Raw genomic sequence first — 22,343 nt, 5'->3', positions numbered from 1 at the left:
CATCTCAATTGAAATGAGCTATAAGTATAAAAAATACATATCAGATTTCAAAGACAGCATAAAAATATAAAATATCTTGTTAATTTTATAACTACATATCAAAATGATAATATTTTGGCTATATTAGGTTAAAGAAAACATCTTATAAAAATTAATTGCATCCATTTCTTTTTACATTTTTTAATGTGGCTACCAGAAAATTTAAAATTACATATGTGGCCTGCATTGTATTTGTTTTGAATGGTGATCCTCTAAAGTGTGTCTATTCATTTGTATTTTATGTAGCCTAGAAAAGTTGATGGCTTTCCACTTCTCTGTATTTATTATAATCATTCTTAGGTATTTTGTAACTTTTTTCATTTTGGTTGGTGTTGTGAATGGAGTTCCCCTTTGCTTTTTTTCCAAATATATTATTCCCCTTCCCATTCACTAGATTGGGCCCAGAATGACAAATGAAGGTAAATAAAAATAAAATTACACCTTTATTATTTAGATCAGGGATTGGCAAGCTACAGCTTGCAGGGCCAATCTGGCCTCTACCTGCTTTTGTAAATAAAGTTTTATTGGAACTCAGGCATGTCCATTCATTTACACACTGCATATGGGGCTTTGGCAGAGTAAAGTAGTTGCCACAGAGTCAGGCCTGCAAAACCTAAATATTTTCTAAATGGCCCTTTACAGTAAAAGTTTGACAGCTCCCAATTTAGATACAGTCCTAAAGTTGATTGAAACAATACAGACTCTGAAAAAGAAGTTGGAAAAATATTTTGAGCAATGGTAGCATTAGTGGAATTAGCTCAGAATTTCCTGAGATGACTCCTTTGAAGGGTACAGCATGCATATAAATGATTAAGTTGTAGGCTTTTGTTATAAAGTAAATCTACTTGGATAGATCTCAAAGGAATTATGCTGAGTGAACAAGCCAATCCCAAAAGGTTATGTACTGTATGATTCCATTTATATAACATCCTTGAGATGAAAAAAGTTATACAAATGGAGAACAGAGTAGTGGCTGGCAGGTATTAGGAATTAGGGGAGGGAAAGGTCGTTGTGGTTATAAAAGGCCAACATGAGGGGTCTTGTAATGATGGAATTGTTTATATCTTGACCATCATGGTGATTATATGAATCTACACACGTGATGAAATGAAACATACAGACGTGAGTGCATGTTAACTGCTGAAATGAGAATAAGATGAGTGGATCGTATCAATCTCAATTTCCCAGATGTGTTATTGTACTACAGTAATGCAAGATGTTATTGCTGCAGGAAACTGGGGACAGGGGCTATCCCTGTATTATTTATTAAAATTGTATGTGAATCTACAATTACTTCAAAATAAAAAATTTTAGTAAAAAATATAAGGAAAAACAAGGCCAATCATATTAATTTAGACTCATACTTCTTTGTGCTACTAAACATGCATAAAATGCAACAAACACAGAGATCGCAAACAGGATTCCTCTTATGCAGATGGTGCGTCTCACACTGCACAGGCACCTGCCACGGGCACGCACTGGGTTGTGCACTGGATTTTGCACAGGGAGCACGGGGCCCGGGCTCTCTGGAGGTGGCATTACCGCCGTCAGCATTTCCTGCAGGCATCCTGTCAGGCCCCGTGGATGCCGGCATGGCCCCTGTTGAAAGGACTTTATAGCCTGTGATCTTTCCAATGTTCACAGAATACCAGCTGCACTAAGCTGCACAATATGGAAGGAAAATAGGCTTTGCCATCAGATTGACCAAAATTTGTGTCCTGGATTTGCTTCTTGTAAGCTGTCAGACCTCAATTTCCTCATGTGTTAAATGGGAACAATTAATACACATTGCCCAAGCAGACGTGAGAATGAAATAAGGCAACACGTTTCGGAGGCACTCAGTACATGTGATCTATTATATTACTAACTGCAGAGTATCCCAGGCCGAAATGCACCCCCTGTTTCGAGTCTGGGTTAGGATTCACATGAGATGCCTGAGTCCCAGCATCTGCTCATTTCATGGCAGTGCTGTGGCACCCTCGCCACATCAGCCCGGGGCTCACCGAGGAGCCCACCTTCCAGCCTTGAACCGCCCCGGCAGGTGAACGGCAGCTCGGCTGACTCAGAGGAGCTCTCGGGAACTTCCGGTTCCCTCACACCCTGGAGGCAGAGCCCTCACGCTGCAGCTTGCGCCTGTTCCTTCTCTGCAGGCCCAGAGGGTGGCTTTGAGAAGGGGCGTAGGGAAAGGGATGCACTGATATTTACCACAGCTCTGTGCTTGGACTCCAAAACACGACCCCATTGACTTTGCAAGGACAAGTGTCAGGAACAAACTCTGAGAGATGAGAACTTGACTTTTTTCTAGGGGCCAGTACTGACCTTGATGGCTCCCCAGGCCTGATGGGAGAGGAAGTCCACTGGGCTGGTGGTGCCTGTCTGCACTGGGGACCGAAGCAGAAAATCCAACTCTGCTGCATCGACTTCCTGGTTCATGAGGAGAATCTGCAACATGGAAAAATGACACTGTGTTCCTTTACCTTGTGGTAGCCACAGGGTCCTGGAGATCCCAGGGGTTGTCACCCAGTGTAATTATTGCTGTCTCTGACGCGAGAACTGGCCCATAAGTTTTAGTGGTTTAACAAGGGTAGAGTGGAAGAAAGTCTATATTCGTGTATGTTACGTCCGTGTCCATCTATTTTCACCCCAAATATCAGGGTGACTTACGTGCACACCATGAACGACTGTATATCTTGGTTAGTAAGCATTTATTATGTGTCAATCATAAATGCCATGGAGTATGTTCCTGTAATCTAATTGAGCTGATAACGCATGCAAATGACATGATCTGAGGAAAGTGTCAAAGTGACATGTGAATATGTCCAAGCTAGAAATGCAGACGCGAATCAGTAATGCTACAGGGGTTCCAGAACGGGGGAGGGACTGGCAAGGGGGGAGGGGGAGAGACTAATTTGACTGAACTATCTATACGTGGTTTTGAATTGGATCTTGGAGAAGCTATTGTGGGAGATGGGAATACTTAGACAGGAAGGGAAGACTTTCCAGGGAGGGGGAAGGGAAGTGCAGAGGTGCGGCAGGGAATCAGAGAGGCGCGTGCATGGGAGGGGAAGCACTGGCTTGGTGAGAGCCGGGAGTCACACTGAGAGGTGGGGTCCGAGTCTCTTTGTGAAGGCCGAGCTGTCACACAGACTGGGCTAAGCCACAGTAACACGCATGAACTCAGGCTTTGAAAGGTGCCAACAGAGTGAGCATGCAAGTGATGACGGAATATCTGACTTTTAGAATTGGAAAAGGCCCTCAAGAGAATGTAGGCTGTGCTCTCAATTTACAGATTGAAAAAATTCCCAATTCCAAATGATGAGAGGGATACGCACAAGAGAGTAAATTCCCATGGCTTTTTGACGTTGAAAATAACTGCAAGACAAGGGTTTCTTCTCAAAGAGGCCACAACACTGGAAGTCCCTGCTTCCCAAGCCCTTGAGAAGGCCAAGGCTACTGCAGCTAGAGAGAGACCCGTGCAGTTTCTTATTCCAGGGGGAGGTTGGGTCAGGAAACTTGCAATCCAAAGGTAAACAAACAGTGAAGGATACTCTACCATAGTTCCACAGCATCTTGAAAAGTATCTAGTTATTGGCATGGCCATCTAGTTTCATCTTCAGTGTCAGTTTTGATTGATAGGTAGTGGCTGCTGGAGGGCTTATTTATTGCATAAACAATATAGTATAACCATCATTTACATGACATTTTCGTTGTATTAGGTAGTATAAGTAATCTGGAGATGATTTAAAGCATATGGGAGGGTGTGCGTAGGTTACATGCAAATACTATGCCATTTTATATCAGAGACTTGAGCACCCATGGATTTTGGTATCCACAGGGATTCCTGGAATCAACCCCCCCATGGATACCAAGGGACGACTGTGCTGTGTTGAAAGCAAAATTTCTTAAGACCTGCCATTTGGGCACTAAAAATGACCTATTGTCTGAAAACTTCTTTAATCCACTTTTACCTGAAAGGTGAGCTGGGCAAGGTAGGTCAGCTTATCACACTCGAAGAGCCCCCGCGTGGTGTACCGGTACACAGAGAAGGTTACGCTGTCTATGAGGTTAGTCAACCGCTCCCGGAGGCTCTCGCCAGGAGCTGCCCTCTCCACGGCCTTCTGGAAGACGATACTGAATGCCTGGGGACAGAAGGTGGGACACTGGTAATTTACACAGCTCCCTTTGTATATCCCAGTGGTCTTACATGAGAAGAATATTATAATGTTCCAGCCTACAGAAATTTTTCGCCAGCATATCCTGCCAACAAAGGATAACGGTAACAAGAAAACGTGCTATTAGCTGTTTCCTTGGTTTGCTCATATGAATTATTACACTGCTATGGGCATAGAGAGATGAGCCTACAGCTTTGATCAGTGAAACGTAAGTGTCCAGCAGCCACAATAATTAAACTAAATCCAGGAAGTCTTTGTTGGATAACTACCTGAATAAAAAGTAGAGACAGCCAACAACAGTAACCAGCTGGGATTAATGATGCTATCCAGGAGATTATGAAATTCTTGGTGGTAAAAACAATGTTTGGTACAACTTTGTTGTCTAAAACTGACCCTTGCATGTAATAGGCACTGAGAATTTTTTTTAAAGAAACTAAATTTTTATTTTCTGTCACTCTTATTCCCATCTTGTGAGTGGCAGGACGGCTTAAGACCATTCAGTGGTTGATCCCACCCATTCGGTGGCCTGAGCTGTGGGTAGTGCAGACCAGGCTTCTCCGGGCAGGCTGAGGGTTTCGGTGGGGAACTGCTGAATAGTCACAGAGCGCACCTGCACACCTTCAGACCAGTCTGCAACCTCAGGCTGAGTAGCAGTGACCTCAGGAGCTGGAGCCGTCCATTCACCCCGAAGTTCCTCCTTAGTCACAGCCTGCTCTTCCTTTCCAATCTCTTCAGCATCTCTGTAGAAGTAGAAATCAGGCATGACCTCCCATGGGTGTTCATGGGAAACGGTGGCACACAGGTGTAGAGCTTCCCGGGCCAGCCTGCACCACACCAGACTCACTGAGTGGGCACCCTTGTTGTTGCATGGGATGGCGATGTCCCCATAACACGGAGGAGAATCTGTGTTATACAGAGCAGTGGTAGATAGGCACAGGTTAATTAAGATGCCTCTGTGGGAGGCTGTAGCCGGTCCTAGGATTGGTAACCACCAGCAGACACAGCTCCCGGAAGGCTGCCTGGATCTGGTGAGTGAGCGTTGCAGCAGTGAAGCAGCCAGCAATAGGAGTGGCTCCAGAGGCAACAGCAAACTTCAGCACGGTGTTCCTGGAGGATGTGACGCTGACATCGGCGGAGTTTTCAACGGTAACAATGGTACAAGCTGCCAGCAGAAGCTTCTTCCAGGTCCTCTTCAGATTTGTGACATGAATGCCATCACTTTTCCTTTTGCAGACGTACCGTTCCATCTGGAACTCAAGGCTGGTTCCACCAAAGTGGGTTTCTGCTGCAAGAAATATGAGGACATCCTCCTCCCTCATTTGCAGGACATCAAGGCCTCTAGACACTGTGCAAATTTCTCTTTAAGTTACAATTGGAATTCAGAACAATGCTGCATGGACCCCTCTCTGGGTAGCACAGAAGAAGGGAGAATATTTTTAACTAATGATTTTTCCTTTTAGAAATGATCAGAATCTCAGGGGTTCTTTGTTTTTCTTCCTATTAGCTCTGCAGTCATTTGAGTTCTTGGGCGTGTCCTTCCTCATGCACTCTTCCTGCAATGCTGGGAGTGTGGCCTGCTTTGGTTACATCTTCTGAACTACACATTATGGGTATAATATGAAAAAAAATCATATAAAAAAATCAATTTTTCACTGTTTTAAACTTAGATACTGACAATGTATAAACATAAATATTTGAAATGCTACATTTTAAATGTCATATGAATAGAACACATCATTAAAGAAAATAAAAACCAAGGTAAAATTGGACCTTTTCAATTTTTGGCTATGTAGATTTCCAGTCTTTTCTTTATCTTCCTTTTGTGGCTTCAAGAAGAAAAAAAAACCTTAAGTCTTTCTAATATCAAGTATTTGAACCTCAATGGAAACCATATAAGATTTGAGTCATAGTATTTCTTCATTTGCAAGATGGGGAAAAAAGTGTGAATTCCCCTTCGAATTCCAGAGTTCCAGGGAGTTTGTTGTTAACAAAGCCCTTGCAGACTCTCTTCTTCAGCTAGCTTTGATGATCTTTGCAAAATCCTCTGCCTGAGTTCAATGCAATCCATTGTGATATTTGCTCTCTTGGTAGATTTTAGATAGGAATAATAGCTCCTTAGAGGCTGATAATGTACCCCAAGACCACACAGAGCTATTTGGGAAGATTCCACTTGCAGAACAGGTCTGTACAGACAGAATGGCTGGCTTTCTCCAGGCAGTTACTATGGCTTTTCCCTAAAACTATCAAAATGAGAGTGATCAGTAAAGAATCTCTAGTTTCTAACTTTAAAAGTGTTTCACAATTCAGGAAGAGATCTAAAGAAAATAAAAAACCTAAGCACATTTCACATTTTCTTTACATTAAACTAACCTTAGCTCTCTTTTTTCTTTTCCATCCTTAAAAAAAATTTCTTCTTTCACTTCTGGCCTCTGAGCAACTCCGGTGCTGGGCCTGATCCTCACTCCCAGAGCTTCCTCTAGAAGGTCTCTTCTGCCCACATGGTCTGCTCGTTGACTCAAACCACCCTCCTAGATACTCAGTAACTTTTGCAACTTTTTGGGGGGCCCTTATCCATTGCCTTATATCTGCATTATTTTTTTGTCTTTTCACTTTGATCACTTTATGAGCACACTGAGGGTGGGGGACAGGCCTTACTCACTTCCTGGTATTTCCCAGAATCTAGCCCATCTCTTCACATATAATAGGCACGGAAAAATATTTGTTGAACAAAAGACTGTGTCCGGCTAATGGCTGAAAGAGCGTAAGCAAAGTATGAGGGATGCTCTAGACCAAGGGTCTCACACTCAGTGTCTTCAGGGCCCAGGTGTGTAAGCCCAACTAGGGAGGGCGGGGTCTGTGGCAACGCAGAGGGCACACACCCACCTAGGGAGCAGCACCCCTTAGCGCCAGTGAATTCATGCTGTGTGGGATGTGAGCTCACTGCTGCTGATCTTCCAAACTTTCATGAGATGCCAGAAATTGGGATTTGTGTGACTACTTCTCTTGTTTTTAAATGTTTCAAATTAAAGTATTTGAAAAGCCCTTGGAGGTCAACAGGCTCTTAGGCCTCTGGTTTGAGATCAGTGCTCCATGTTCTACTTGCTTCTGCCTGTCTGAGGCTTCCCTTTCTAATCTCTTTGAGAAATATTATTCCTCCAGCCTTGCCTCTCTGCCCAATGCACAGGACAGAGGAAGCCAGGTCTTCCATCAGTCTGCAGGAGACCCCAGGGAGGTGTCTTCTCCCTCCTTGGCACCCTCCAAGTGTGTCTCATTAACCCTTTCCTAGCCTTTGGCTGAGTCTTGAAGAAAAGCTACTTTGCAATCACTTAAGTTCCATCTTAATCATGTGGTGCGCTTCCAAGTTCTTTCAACTAGGGAGGTGACCCTGTAGTTATTAGGCTTATCCTGTTAAGTTTTATACTGTTTTAAAATATTTTATAATTCTCTCATATGTTGCCTTGACCCAAATATAAGGCCAAGTATTGACTTTCTTTTTAAAAGCATAAAATATTATAAACACAGTTCATCCAATGTGAAGAGACTCTGATTTAGGGGAAAGGGATCGGGAAACAGTGAAATGCCATTTCCAATGAAATGAGCCCCAGGAGCTGGAGGCCCTCTGACTTCTCATCTGTTCATCACCACTCCCACAGCTGGGCCTCCATGTGGGGGGCTAGTTGAGAACACTTCACAGAACTGAAGTGTGTGCTCTGCATGTGTGTGTGAAATCTCTGTGTGTCTACATGCATATGTTCTCTCTCTCCCCTCTCTCCTTATGTCTGTGTGTGTGTGTGTGTGTGTCCTCTTTGCTGGGTCAAACCAAAGAAGTTGTTCAGAAATTCTCCACCACCTCCTAATGCCTCTTCAGCTGTGGTCCTTTGATGAATCCCCAAGGGAGAAAAATGCACTTTTAGAGATGCACTTAAAATTTATAGGTCTTTATTTTTTCATGAGTAAGGTGAGTTTAGTCAGCACTTACAATCTGCTAACGTATTTGGTTTTAGGAATATTTCAGCAACCACAAAGTGGGAGCTTTGGGGATATTAGAGTAATAAGAGAAATAATTTAAACTTGGTCTATTATTATTGTCTGCTTTGGACTTTAGTCAGTACAAATGACATTCACATTTGATTGTCTCTATTACGCTTTAAGTTCTTCGGGGACAGGGATCACTTGTTATATTTCATTTGTATTCTCTTCCATACAGTCAATAAACACGTTGTGCTTACTGAATGAATGATGCTGACACTTGCTGTCTCAAAAGGCTGGGCCTTTGCTGTGGTGGCCCAAAGTTCCAGCCAAAGTTACCAGTGAGTCATGTAAGACCCAATTAAAGAGATGAGGATGGTAATACAGGTCTAAAGGTAATGTAGCTGCTCTCCTGGCTTTGATCTCATAGATCTGCCATAGCTAATGAAGCACATGGATGGGCTCTCAGGGAGAGCTGCGTCAGCAATGTCATACTCCTTTACTATGATTATGTGGAAACTTCAGCTTAAGTCACCTTGAGAGAAAACTGGTACATTGGATGGATCTTGCTGAGGTCGTTCATGATGAAGTAGAGCAGAGATGCTCGGGCAGCAGCTGGCCGGTAGTGCTCCCGGGCCTCATTGATCTTCACTTCGGTGACCTTGGCCTCCTGCACCTGTGGGGAGAATAAATAGTCCACTGTTCAAACCAACCAGGGCTTCCTGAGAGTTAGCTTGGCCTCTCTGTGTGAGTAGACATGTGTCTGTATGTGGGGGTGGAGTGAATTGGGATGGGGATGGTGGGCAGAGGGTTGAAAGGCTACCATGTTATTCCTTAATAGAGCTCGAGTGAGAAAGGAGATGGTGCACGTCTAGCTCTTCACAAGGGTGAGGGTGTCATTTCTTCCAGCTGGCAAGTGTGGGCCATGCAAGTCTCCAATCTCCATCTCTAATGAGAAAGATTTCATGGAAAAGCAAAAAATATATGTGACTTGAAAATGAATTAGAATGTCAAGCAGTGGAAATCCAGAGAAAGAAGGATAGTGTAATTTTCTTTTTTCTTAATTTTTATGAGATGGCTGGTATGCAAATTCACAAAGAAGATCTCTTTCAATGGAATATTCTGTTTTCAGAAAATTTCTTATCACAAGTAAAAATAAGACAAGAGACCTGAGCATCAGGAGAGAGATTTCTGTTAAAATGTGCCACTAAATACAAACCTCAATATGCTCTGCCCTTATGCCCTGAAATAGAACGAAACTTCTGATAACTTGTGGGAATACCACAGGAAAAGGCAATCACCCCTGTTGAAGATGGTCTCTTAGTAAACAATTACAAACTCTGGGAGGAAGTGTTACCAAAGGGGACAATTACAAGACCCCTTCCAAAAACAAAAACAAAAGACAAAAAACAAACAAAAAAAATACAAAAACAAAAAGCTCCAGAAGGATTAATATCCCAAGAACTGAAGATAATTGAACAACTTAAAGCTCACCATTAAGTATGTTTCAGAGCAGTAGATATAAAAGAATGCCTAAAACAAGGACATTATAAAAAAGAACAGGCATACCTGAAAAAGAACTAACTAGAACTTCTAAGAATAAGAATATAATTATTTAAATGAAAAAAGTGTACAGGTCAAATAGTAGACTAGAGTTGAAAAGAGAATAAGCAAACTAAGAGAGAGCTGAGGAAATTGTTATGGAAGCAACTCAGGAAGAGACAAAGATGGAACCTATATAAAAGAGGTTTTGAGACTTGGCAGATGGAATGAGATTTAAAATACACTCAAGAGAAATCAGCAGAGAATAGAGAGAATGAAGGGGAGGCAATATTTGAAACTATAATAATTAAGAATTTTTCAAAGTTGTTGAAAGAACAGAGCTCATACTTTGAAGAAGCTTATCACTCTTAAGAATAATACATGAAAGATAAATACTCACTAAGTAGTAAAATGTTGGAGTACCGGAGATGAAAAGAAAGTGCTAAAAATGACTGGAAAGAAAAGACAAAGTATCTATAAAGAAACCATAGTTAGACTGAAAGAAGATTCTTAGTAGCAACAACACTGTAAGGTGTTTTATAAAACAGTAACAGAAGATGAGAGAGAATGATCATAGTTTACGTATTAAAGTACTCTAAAGTTCTCACATAGTTTTGGAAGAGCCTAGATATATTGCTTAATTTTAGACTTTGTTTTATACATACATATATATATACACACACATACACATGCACACACACCTCATATATAAAATGGAATAGATTTTTAATATATAAATAAAGCAAGGTTAATTAATAAAAAAAAGTGTGAATAGCTTTAAAATCCACAAAGCATAAAAGAAGAGGGATATAGGAAAATCAAGAAAAATCAAGAAAGGAGAAAAAAAAGCACAGTTAATAGAAAATACAAATTAAGATAGTAGAAAAAAATTCAACTTATCAATAATGTTAATAAATGTAAATTGGTTAAGTTCAGTAGTTAAAAGGCAAAAATTCTCCAAAGAGGGTGGAACTGAATAAAATTCATGTAATTGCTCAGATTGGTGTTATGATGAGTTCATAGTCTTCAACCTCACTTGAGTCTTTTATGCTGTTCATTAATCTCCATGACTCTACCCAAATTTTATTCCCATTTTCCACAACAACTATTGTAAACCTTCACCCTCTCTGCCAGGCCCCTACCTCACCACTATTTCCTCACTCTCTGCAGATGAACTTACGCATGTGTTCACGGATTATATATTAATGGAGACCGTTGGGAAGGAATTACCTTAATTTATGCTTCTCCCTCCATTCTGTTAACTGTCTGTTCTATGCAAATTGCACCCATGAACCATTTCTAGACTCTTGTTTGCCCCCTATTCCCTATCACCTTGGGAACTGACTCTCCGTCTTTCTAAAGATAAGCTTATCTGTCACATGAACTATAATCTCCTAACGAAGTGTATTAACCATTCACTCTCATTCCTGTAAATTCAAATCCTATCCTCAACTACTCTTTTTTCTTTTCCTTTATAATCCATGCATCTTCCCACCTCCATCTTAGCATGCTCAGGTCTCTCCCATCTCAGGGGAAAAAGCCTCCAAAGATCCCATGATCTCCTCAAAAGTCTAACCCTCTCTCTAGCATTTCATAGTTTTTCTCTTTCTCAACTCTCGTTCTAATGCAATCTTGTTCTGCTTCCATTACTTCATCAAAACCATTCTTTTCAAGATCATTAATAACTCCTTTTTGCAAAATTCAATGGCCACATCTCAGCCATATATTATTTGAGTTCTCAGAAACATTTAGCACCACTGTCACCCTTTCTTCTTGAAATGCTCTCTTTTTTCATACCTTATTTACCTGCCTTTCCTCTCATTTCTGCCCTATTCCATGCTGCACATCTTCTGTACTTCTCTTAAAACGTATTAGTGGTCCCCAGTGCTCTACTCTCAGTCTTATCATTGCATACACCTCTCCTACGTGACTTTTTCCACTCTCAAGAGTTCAACTGTCGACTGCTTGCTGATGACTCTCAGGACCCTAATGCCACCAGAGACTGTATATCCAAAAACCTACAAGACATTTCTATGTGAATGGCTCAAAAGCATTCCAAACTCAACATAATGTGAACTATAACCATCATTTTTTCTCACCCCCAAAACCACTTTTGCTCACCTTCTTTCTGGGATTGGTACCAATATCTATCCAGATGTTTAACCCAGGAACCCAAGTCTCTTCCTTGACTGCTCCTTTATCCAAATGCAATCATATCCAATTAATTAGCAAATTTTTCAATTCTGCTTCCTTAATAGCTCTTGAATTTGTCTACTCCTTTCTGCCACCACTGCCACTCCCATAACTCAGTACACCGTCATCTCTAATTTGAATTCATGCACCTCCTACTATTTTCTCTGACTCCTGAATTATCAATCTCTCTTACAGATTGTAGCAGATCTTTCTCAAGCACAAATCTCACCATGTTACCATCCTATCTAAAAGGAAAAAAAATCCCAAACTCTTTAATGATCTCCGACTGACATCGGGAGAAAGTCCAATCTTCTCAGCATGATTTACAAAGCCCGTCACAGTGGAAACTCAGGCTACCTTTCATGGCTCCTCTCCAGGGGCCACTTCCAGCCTCACCCTCTCTATGTTCCAGTGACACTAGCACTAATGGGAAGCATCCCCCTCCTTCCTAACCAGCGTGGGTTGATTGCACCTCCTTTGTGTGCTTGGGGCTCCCTGTGCATCTGCTACCTCAGCCCTCATCACTGTTTTCTAACCATCTGTTTACTTGTCTTTCTTCTGTAGAGGCCCAGGTCCTGGAAAACTGGGATTCTGGCAAGTTCCTTGTTGTATCCCCAACTTCCATCACAGACCTTGGAATATAGTAGCCTCCAAATAAGCATTCATTCTTGTTCATAAATGAATGAGAAAGAGAAAGAAGACCAAAAGAAGAGGAACAATAAAAGGAAAGAAAAAAAGCTTCATACATCCCTTGGCATAGAGCAGTTGCTCAGTAAGTGTTCACTGATTTTAAAGAAAGGATAAGAAAGAAGGGAGGAGGAGGCGGGGAGATGAGATCAATGTGGGCGAGCCCATCCTCTGACCTGCTCCCTCTACGTGAGTGGGGTTCTGTCCCCGTCTCTCCTGCTCAGCATGGCAGAACTTCCACCATAATTCCTTTACACACTCCTCATGCCCCCATCTAGAGATACGGAAGCCATGGGTAGCAGGTGGTAAAACCTGGTGGTTGCGCAGCAGCTGCTGAGCCAGTGTAGGTTGGACCTTCCTCTCTTCTGTCCTCAGTTGTCTGTTATCCCAGAGTGGGCGTGACCTGGCTTATCTGCTTTGTCCATCATTACTTTTCATGTTTCCTACCTTGTCCTGACCCGGAACAAAGTCTTTTGTATTTGGAGAAATCCCAATAATCTAGCAATAAGCATATTCCCTCAAAGGTATGTTGCTCCTGGGTGCTGTACAGATATGCTCTCTCCTGCTCAGAACCCGTACCTTAACTATTCTTCTGATCTAAGAGCAGGACTAGGATTGCAGAAGGCCCTGGGTAGGGCTGGCAGTCTGCAGGGAGCGAGCCAGGGCTTGGGGCCCTTCCCCGTCAAGTCACATCTTGTGCATCCCCACGAGGGGAATAAACGCCTTCCCAACATTGTGAAATATAAAGGGAGAAAGCTATATGTTGTACCATAATTGTTTCCCAGGATGATAGTTTTTGAGAGCTGAGTTTCCCAGGAAGTCATTGAAGTTTTCTCATTAAAATCAGACTTGTGAGTGGTATTTTTGCAGTCCAGCAGGTTTTCTCAGGATTCAGTCATGCCCAAACCTGTCAACCTTCACAGCAACATGATTCCTGAGCTTCAGGGCAGTTCCACGACTGTCTGAGGTATCGAGTCTGAGCCGCCACTCCCTGCACAGAATACCCGGCTCTGCACAGACTTAAGGGCTCGAGCATCTGCGGGGTTGAGATGTCAAAAGCATTTCCCAAAAGGTGGGAACTCCATAATCCGGGAGGCAGTTATTTCAGGAATCCTGCCTAAGTGGACTTTCTAGGAGAAACCTGTTAAGATGGAAAGCCATCTATTACTCTAACTTCTTTTCTCTAAAAGTCAGACTCAGGGACAAAGAGGAGAGGCAACAGTAGGAGGACCCCAGCCCCTCTGCGTCCCTGGAGTAGCCAGGGGAGCCTTGCCTTTTTCCCGATCTCTGCAGCAGTCTGCTTGGTGGCCTCCAGGCTCTCCACCAAGGCTGTTTCTCCCAGGAAGTTCCCAGATGCTGAGGAGAGGCGAGAAAGCAGGTTGTCTTCCAGTGTTTTGAGGGTGATTTTGAATCCATTCTGCTGTTTCGTGAGATCGGACTGCAAATATCAAGCAAGAAGGAGTCAGGTATGGATGCCCAAAGCACCCAACTCTCAGGATAGGTCTGAATGAAGAAATGTGTACGAGGCCAGAGTGCCCTCCCTTAGAGCTAGCAAACTGGAGGCAGAAAAGCAGAGTGCTTGAGACCACGAGCAGAAGATGCAGCAGATGAGTCAAAGCCCAACTGTGCCACATGCCAGGCACAGGACCTTGGGCCGGTTACCCTCTTTACACTTCCAGGGCTTCACTGGGGATAATCCCCGGGCCATTCACAGGATTTTTGTGCTGTGCTTAACACAGTGCTGACACAGTCAGCCTTCACTAAATGGAGCTTACTTCTGTGACTAAGAGGGAAGGGTCTAGTTCTAGTTCTCTGGAGGGTCCTCTCTATCGCCACTTTACTGCCCCCAGATGAACAGCTCTCCTATGAATTAATTTTATTTTTTGGGAAAAAAAATCAGCAGAAACAGGCTTGGTACAGTTTAGACAAGATCATTGCAAGGAGGCTTCCCCAAGGCTGGAGCAGGGTGCTAGTATCCAAGCAGATCCCACCTCATCTTCCCTTTCTGAGTGTTCCGCACCCTAAAGCACCAGATGCTTTGTATTTTTATTTTGGGGGGTGGGGAGTTAACTTCAGGCGGCTGTAGTTTCTTTGCCCTTGTACAGCCTTCGGATCTGTGGAGAAAACAACTTTCCTGGTGAAAGCTCCAGCTACGGCCACCCTGGCCTATCTTCTGTTTTAAAAACACATATCTCAATCCTGCCTTAACACTAGGATTTGATGTTCTCTCTGCTGAGAATGCTCCATGCCCACAGAGGTTTCAAAGTTATTTAGGAATTAGCTCAGGTGCCAACTCCTCGTAGAATCTTTTTCTCACCACCACAGTTTAAATTAGCCCTCTAGTTTTCTGGTAGTACCCTGTTTTATTCTCTTGAAAATTCTTATCACTACCCGAATGACATTATTTATTTGTTTACATTCTTATTTTCTATGTTCCTCCACTGGACTGTAAGTTCCACGAGGGCAGGGACTGGGTTTTCCTTGTTCACTGTTGAATCCTCCGTACCTATCATCTTGCCTGTTAGAGAGTTGGTGTTCCACAGGTACCTGTGCAATGAATGAATGATTGCAGGAAGCACAGTCCCAGGGAACCCTGAACTCAATGTCATATGCATGGGAATTTTGAGCTCAAATAATCATGTTTAAAGAGAGGACAAAAAGCATGTTATCTGCTATGGACTGAATTGTGCTCTCCCAAAATTCATACATTGAAGCCCTAACTCCCTATATGACTGTATTGGAAATGGGGCCATTAAGAAGGTGATAAAGGTTAAATGAGGTCATAAGAGTGGAGCCCTGGGCCAATGGGATCAGTGCCTTCATAAGAGAAATCAGAGAGCTTTCTCCATCTCTTCACGCATGCTCAAAGAAGAGGTCATGTGAGGACATGGCAAGAAGGTGGCCACCTGCCAGCCAGGAAGAGAGGCCTCACCAGAAACCAGCCATGCCGGCACCCTGATCTCAGACTTCCAGCCTCTAGAATTGTGAGAAATAAATGTCTGTTGTTTAAGTCCCCTGGTCCCCGGTCTATGGCATTTTGTTGTGGCAGCCTGAGCTAAGACATGGCCCTAAATTGGTTGAACCCATTTCTGTTATCCTTGCAGAATTTCATTCCATTGAGTTCTGGACATAGGCATGTGCATGTGTGTGCACGTGTGTGCATGCACGTGATCAGAGGCCCTCGTGGCTGTAGCCCTGCTCTTGGCCATAGGAGTGTCCATTCTCCCAACTGTCTTTGACTCGCCCTATCCTTCTTTGCCCAGCCTGGTGTTCCCAGGTGGCTAGATGGGGTTGGCATTCTTCCAAGGTCCGGCAGAGCCCACTCTGCTCGGCCCCAGAATAAAAAGCCCCTCCCACCCCTTCCCAGGGTGGGGTGCCCTGCAGGATCTAGCGGCAGAGCCTTTTCTTCCTCCGGTCCTCAGCGGATACCTGACGCACCTTCAGCTGCTCCAGGTCCGGCCTCTCCATGCTGACCACGGCAGCCAGTAGCTGGTCCTCCAGGCCGTCCCTGGTCACGGTGAAGTTGATCAGAGTGGCCTGGGCCTGCAGCTCAGGCTGGTAGTGGGGATTGGCCAGCTTGGTGTGAAGGATGAGCTGGAACTTGGGATTGTAGTCACATTCTTTGTCTCCAATTTTAATGAATCTGGAACAGAAAGGCTCACGTGAAGGTGGAGGCCTTCCTGCAAGATTTGGTCAGGGACAGATTCTAGAATTTTTTTTTTTTTTGCAAGATCATAGCAAACAATATTGCCATATTCAGATGGAGTCCTCCTAGGCATGTCTAGCGTGAGCCCCAGCGTCCTTCTTTGTCCCGATGTGGGAAACAGGTGTGCAGGGGGCTAGACTCTCCCATGGCCACCATGGTCACTTTTGAACTGTGGAGCTCCAGGAAGAGCCACTGCCATTCGCAGCAATGTAGATTAGCATTACATATTACGGAAAGTTTCCAGCAGATGGCAGCGAAGTGTTTGGAGGAAGGAGAAACTTCCTGTAGTGTGCACAAAGGTGCTTTATAGGCTAGTAAGGCTTACTTTTTCTGATGGCTGACAGGGGAATGACTTCTACAGGAGAAAATGATTAAATGAGTAAATGAACACAAGCTAAGGACATGGAAGGGCAATTTACGGCCTGGGCAGCGGGTGAGGCTCCTGTGTCAAGCAGCCTCCACGACAAGCATTGCTCCCTGTCCTGTGAGCCGAGTGCCCTTCTCCTCCCTCTCGTCTTCCTTCCACACCATCTCCTCCTCCTGCCGCCCGCTTGCTAAGCCCTGATCACGCACCAGGACCCAAAGTGGCAGAGGCTCATCAAGTTGACAAGGAGCCGAGTTCTGGAACTCAGACAACTGGCTCGGATAAAATGCTCACGCTTAAAAGTCAGTCAGCTTTTGGACCACTGTCCTTCTTAAGTTCCTTCCAAATTGTTCCCTGTGGCCATGTAAAAGGAAGTCAGTGAGGGCATGGACTGACGGAGGGAAGGTCATTCCAGGAAACTTTCTCCAGGAGCCCAGGGCAGCTGCGTGGCCTTCTGCGGGAGGAGGGAAAGGCAGGCGCGCCGCAGGGAGCGCCCAACTTGAGCTGAGGAGGAGATTCTGGGAAGAGTGGACCTCTCCACGGCTCTAACCAGGACCGTGAACCTGCTCCTCGCAAAGGGTCAGCAGTGTGGCTGGGTCTTACCGTCCTTTTTTAATGACTTCCCTCCCAAGCAGGGGTCCCAGAACAGGATCAATGGACTCCTCCAGGTTTTCAATCAGCACCGCGTCTCCCGCGTCCAGAGCATGCTCTATGGTTTGCAGGTAGCTGGGGAAGCAAGCCTGCGTCAGGCAGTCTGCGCCTGCGTCAGGCGAGGTGTGGATTCAGAGGCAATTTAACAAGCCAACTGTGGCCTCTAAGGCGCAGTGGTAAACGCAGAAGCACGACTATTTAGACTGTCTTCTGTGGCCACAGTTTTTTTCTATTTAAAGTCATATTTACGTGATTTTATACATTTCTAAAAACAGGGAGAAATTACAAAATACAAAAAAAAACCCATGAAAATTAACCACAAACCCTCCATCTGTCATTAACATGTTGATGTTTAATGTGTATATTTGGATAGATTATGTTTTCAAGTTTAGTTTTTATATCATTGGATTCATATGGCACCTTATATAACCTGGTTTTTGTACATAAAATGTAAACATTTCCCCATGTGATTAAATATTCTTCCATACAATTCGTAATGACCGGGTAGTAGACCCTATTGAAACACCTTAATTTAGCAATCAGTTAACAAAGATCTAGCTTACTTTTAACTTTTCAGTGCTATATAGGGTTTAATAAACATGCAAATAGGTCAGTTTTCCCTAAATCATTTAATAAGTTTGATATAATACAGTTCTCACAAAAAATAACAAGAAACCTTTACTGAACTTGACCAAAGATCTTAAAGTTAACCTAAAATAATATCCTGAGGATGGTAAAGGGAAAAAATGATAATGAGGAAGAGGAGGGACTCATATTATCAGTCTTAAATATTTTGTATGACTTCAACAGTACAGGTGTGTAGAAAGATGTCTTAAAGGACATCATATACCAAAAAGTTAGCAGAGTTTTTGAATGATGAATTATAGAAGTTCTTGTCTTTCTTATAACTCTTCCCTCTCCACTTTTCTTTACAATGATGATACATTACTTTTGTAATGTGAAATATCACAATAAATGTTGCTAAATATGAAGCTACATAATTACAGGCTGGTACAATGTTAGACAAACAGAAAAGAATAAAAACCCTATTTAATAAAATAATTTAATATATAGCAAAGTGGCATCTCTAATTCATCAAGGAAAGGATGGAAAATTTAATAGATGGTATTGGAGCAACAGCTAACCACTTCGAAAATTAGTCTGTACCTCATAGAGTAGCTTAAAATATATTTAAATTGATCGGATTTCAATGTAAAAAGAAGACCCGTAAAAAACTAAAAATGTAGGTGAATATTTAAATAATTCCTGGAGAAGAAAGACTTCTCTAAACGTTATCTAGAGATGAAATGGGTGACAATTCAGATCAAATAACAGCTAAAATAAAATGAACTGTAGCATGTCTAACCCCACAAATAAAATGAAAAGGCAAATGAGCCACTTGAACACTCCTTTTCATCCATGTGATGGAAGAAGACCAAACAAAGTATTAACGTACGTAACACAATATTTGTATTCAAGGAACATACGACTAATCTAGAAAACCACCCAACAGAAAGTAGTCAATGGACTTAAACAGAGAATTAATTGAACAAATATTTATCGAGGGCCTAGGGTGTGTCGGGCAGTGTGTTTGGTACAAGAGATATAGCAATGAGCAAAAAGACACACACTTCTGTCTAAAATATATTCATTAGTGAATTATAAAGGAATATTTCAATGAAAGTTTTGGGGAGAAGGCCAGGGTTAGATCACTCTGTGACTGAAGATGGAGATAAAAATACATCATGTCATAACTCAGCATTCGTTTCTCAACAAAACTCACTCTGTAAGAAGGATCTGTTTTAGTATTCCGTATTTTCTCTGCTTAACTATTATTTTTCACGTTACATGTTTGATTTAAATAACACTGGGTGACCCGGACCTCTGGGAAAACATGCCCGGGATGTGGCCAGAGCAGCGAACCTCACTTTGGTGGTCACGTGCTAGAGTCGAGAAATCTCAGGTTTCTAGGTAAGGATGACCTGGGTTCAAAATTATTGTCTCCATTATTATTTTTTTAATTTATTAATTAATGTATTTCTAATTGTAGTAAAATACATATAAAATTCACAGTCGTAACCATTGTTAAATGCACAGCTCAGTGGCATTCACGCCGTTGTGCATCCGTCATCACCAAACCTTCACAGAACCGTTCTTGTGAGATGGAAACTCTGTCCCGGTTAAACATTAACTTCCTGTCTCCCTCCCCTCCCCAGCCCCTGGCAACCGCCATCCTGCTTTCTGTCTCTACGAATTTGACTGCCCTAGGCACCTCAGATGAGAGGAATCCTACAGGGTTTATCTTCTTGTCGCCGGCTTATTTCTCTAAGTGGAATATCTTCAACATTCATCCATACTGTGGCAGGTCAGAATTTTCTTCCTTTTAAGACTGAATGACATTCCATTTTCTGTGCACACCACGTTGTGTTATCCACTCATCTGCCAATGGAAACTTTGGTTGCTTCCACCTTTTGGCTATTGCAATGCTGCTATGACCATGAGTGCAAAATCACCATGACTTTTAAAATGGTATATTCTTGGGGAAATTGATTAACTTCTGTAAACCTCAGTCTCCTCCGATGTGAAATGGAACCAATAACACTGACCTTATTGGCTGCGTGGACTAAGGAAATCATGTGGCACAAAGCCCCTAAGGCCAAGAATGACACATACCGGCCTCCTAATATATGATGTCAGCCTCTCCTCTCCCCTACTGCTGCTTCCCATTCTCCCCACGTGTACCAAGGGCACGGAGCAAGAGATGAGTACCAAGTACCGAGACGACAAAGCTGAGCTGTGAGGGGCTGATGAAGCGATGGGTGAGAGATACTGAGACTCAGGTCGGTGAAGCAGGGTGGTGCTGGCCAGATGCCCTGTCCACAGTCATGTCCCTGCATGAAGTGACTTCCCCATCTTGCATGTACAAAGCTGCCTGGCCGGTACCAAGGGCTCTGCACATTTCATGAGTCAGTCAGCTGCTCCGCAACCAGCTGAAATACCCATGTGCCTCAGGAGAAGGAGAGTTTAGTTTGTTCTCTGTGGCCCTAGGTCAGGGGCAGAGGTGGGAACAATGGATAGGGGATTGTTCAGGGAGGTAACTTTTGGCTAAAGTGAGGAAGACTTTGTAAAACACAGAGTTGTCCAACAACGGGACCAGAAGTTTTGGGAGACAGGCAGTGTTTAAGGAGAGATGGGAGAATGAACACCGGGGATGGTGGAGAAAAGACCCACGAATGGCCTGAGAGGCTGCAGCACACAATTTCTACAAGAAAGAAAAGCAAAGACTTAGTACCCAGGCACCTTCCATTGAGATGTCCCCTAAAGTGGGAGGACAAACAAGCCTCATGGAGAGATCAGGAGGGTGGAAACACTCCACTGGGGCTCAAAATCTGCTCACAATATTTGTTTTCCCTGCACCAATGGAAAAGTTGAGAACTTTTGTGCTCAGCCACTTACCCTTTCTGACCAACCTGGGTGACCCGGAGGTTTTCACCGTATCTGTTCTTGATCCATTTGATGCCTTGCAGCTGAGGGTCCACCATGAGCGGCCAGCGCTCGCAGTTGATGAGGATGGCAGCATTCTCCATGGACATGCGGTCCGCAGGGAGGCCCTGGTTCTGCCAGGCAGCCACGTCGGCGTCGTCCGTCAGCATCCGCAGGGGGTCCAGGGCTGGGGTGAGTGGGATGGGAGCCTGGAGAAGAAGAAACGCCACCCCACACTCAGAGCGGAAGAGCGCTTTCTCAGCTTGGCGGGGGAATACACAGGATTTCACTAAATGACATAACTTATTTAAAAGCAAGATCAACACCCCCGGAAGAGTGCTTTTCTAGCTGTGTGATTATTTCTGGAAGCAGGTTCTGTTAAAGTCCTGATGGTCTTTTTGCTCTTGACGGATGAATGACAGCAGAAATTCAGCCCGCATGACCAGCTCTTTGTTCCTCAGTATCTTCACCCAAATCAAGTTTCTACTGGATCGTTTGTGTGTCACTCTACACCCTCCTGCATGCCCTCCCCTATGGCAACAGCGTTGCTTCTCTGCTACATTTCTGCGTGTCTCCTGCCTGCTCCATGCATCAGCACCAGGCCCCATGCCCAGTGGGTTTGCTCCGCCTGCACCCGTCTGCACAAACCACTCTGCCTCTCATCTATGTCACCAGCCTTTAAAGGGCTGAAGGGGCTTACCTTTCCTTGTCCCCAAACACTCCACTCCCAGGGCCACTTGCAGGACCCCTCCCTGTAAACTTGTTTGCTGCTGCCACCAGGCCCAAGAACTCCCCACCGCCACTCCTGTGCCCCTGCAGGGCTCCTGTGTGTGCACTAGACCCTTCCGTTTCTGCTCTGATAGCCTCTCTGCTCACTTAATTCTTTTACAAGCAATCTTTTGCACTGGTGACTCATTGTTTTTTTCAAATTGAGGTAAAATTCACACAACATAAAATTAACCATCTTAAGGTGCACAATTCAGTGGCAGTTAGTGCATTCACAATGTTGTGCAACCATGAGCTCTATCTAGTTCCAGAACATTCTCATTACCCCAAAAGGAAACTTCATACTCACTAAACAGTTCCCCTTACCCTTCCCTCCCATGTCCTTCTATCTCCAGGTCCTGTAAACTACTAATATGTGTTCTGTCTCTATGGATTTCCCTATTCTGGATATTTAATATAAACAGAATCATACAATATGTGACCTTTTGTGTCTGGCTACTTCCACTTAGCATATGTTTTCAAATACCCTTTCGACCACTTCATCTCTTTCCTCTCTGACGTTTGTTTTGCCCAGTTACTCAAAAAAACATTTCCAATTCACCTCCTGTCCCTCTGTTTGTGTCTGCTAAGGGCACAAATGGCCAGTGCCAAGCTCCAAAGGGAAGTCAGCCCCTTGGGGGTTCTTGTCCTGGGATCAGAAATGTGTTTGAATATAATTTTTCCCTGTGTAATCGTATGTATTCTATTTTACATGCTCAAAAACATTATGCTGAGAAGAAATCACATGCTTTATGAGACTGCCAAAGAAGTT

The 22,343-nt window shown here is 43.5% G+C and overlaps 1 protein-coding gene and 1 pseudogene across 1 annotated transcript in view; both read right to left on the bottom strand.

Moving 5' to 3' along the window:
• The window catches only part of DNAH9 (dynein, axonemal, heavy chain 9), a 313,557-nt gene that overhangs the window by 57,585 nt on the left and 233,629 nt on the right, over positions 1-22,343 (bottom strand). Inside the window, exons 53-59 of the mRNA XM_012653931.1 lie at positions 20,780-21,015; positions 17,276-17,398; positions 16,041-16,245; positions 13,876-14,040; positions 8,716-8,856; positions 4,008-4,178; positions 2,359-2,481 (exon numbers count right to left, since the gene is read on the bottom strand). Of these exons, the coding sequence (XP_012509385.1) occupies positions 2,359-2,481; positions 4,008-4,178; positions 8,716-8,856; positions 13,876-14,040; positions 16,041-16,245; positions 17,276-17,398; positions 20,780-21,015 (1,164 nt within the window). The remainder of the gene's footprint in view (positions 1-2,358; positions 2,482-4,007; positions 4,179-8,715; positions 8,857-13,875; positions 14,041-16,040; positions 16,246-17,275; positions 17,399-20,779; positions 21,016-22,343) is intronic.
• On the bottom strand, positions 4,699-8,530 carry LOC105818053 (annotated as a pseudogene).

The sequence above is a fragment of the Propithecus coquereli genome, unplaced genomic scaffold, assembly GCF_000956105.1.
Source record: "Propithecus coquereli isolate 6110/MARCELLA unplaced genomic scaffold, Pcoq_1.0 Scaffold435, whole genome shotgun sequence".
NCBI classification, from domain to species: Eukaryota; Metazoa; Chordata; class Mammalia; order Primates; family Indriidae; genus Propithecus; species Propithecus coquereli.
The sequence above is the reverse complement of the archived record's forward strand: the minus strand, read 5'-3'. Positions and strand labels throughout refer to the sequence as shown.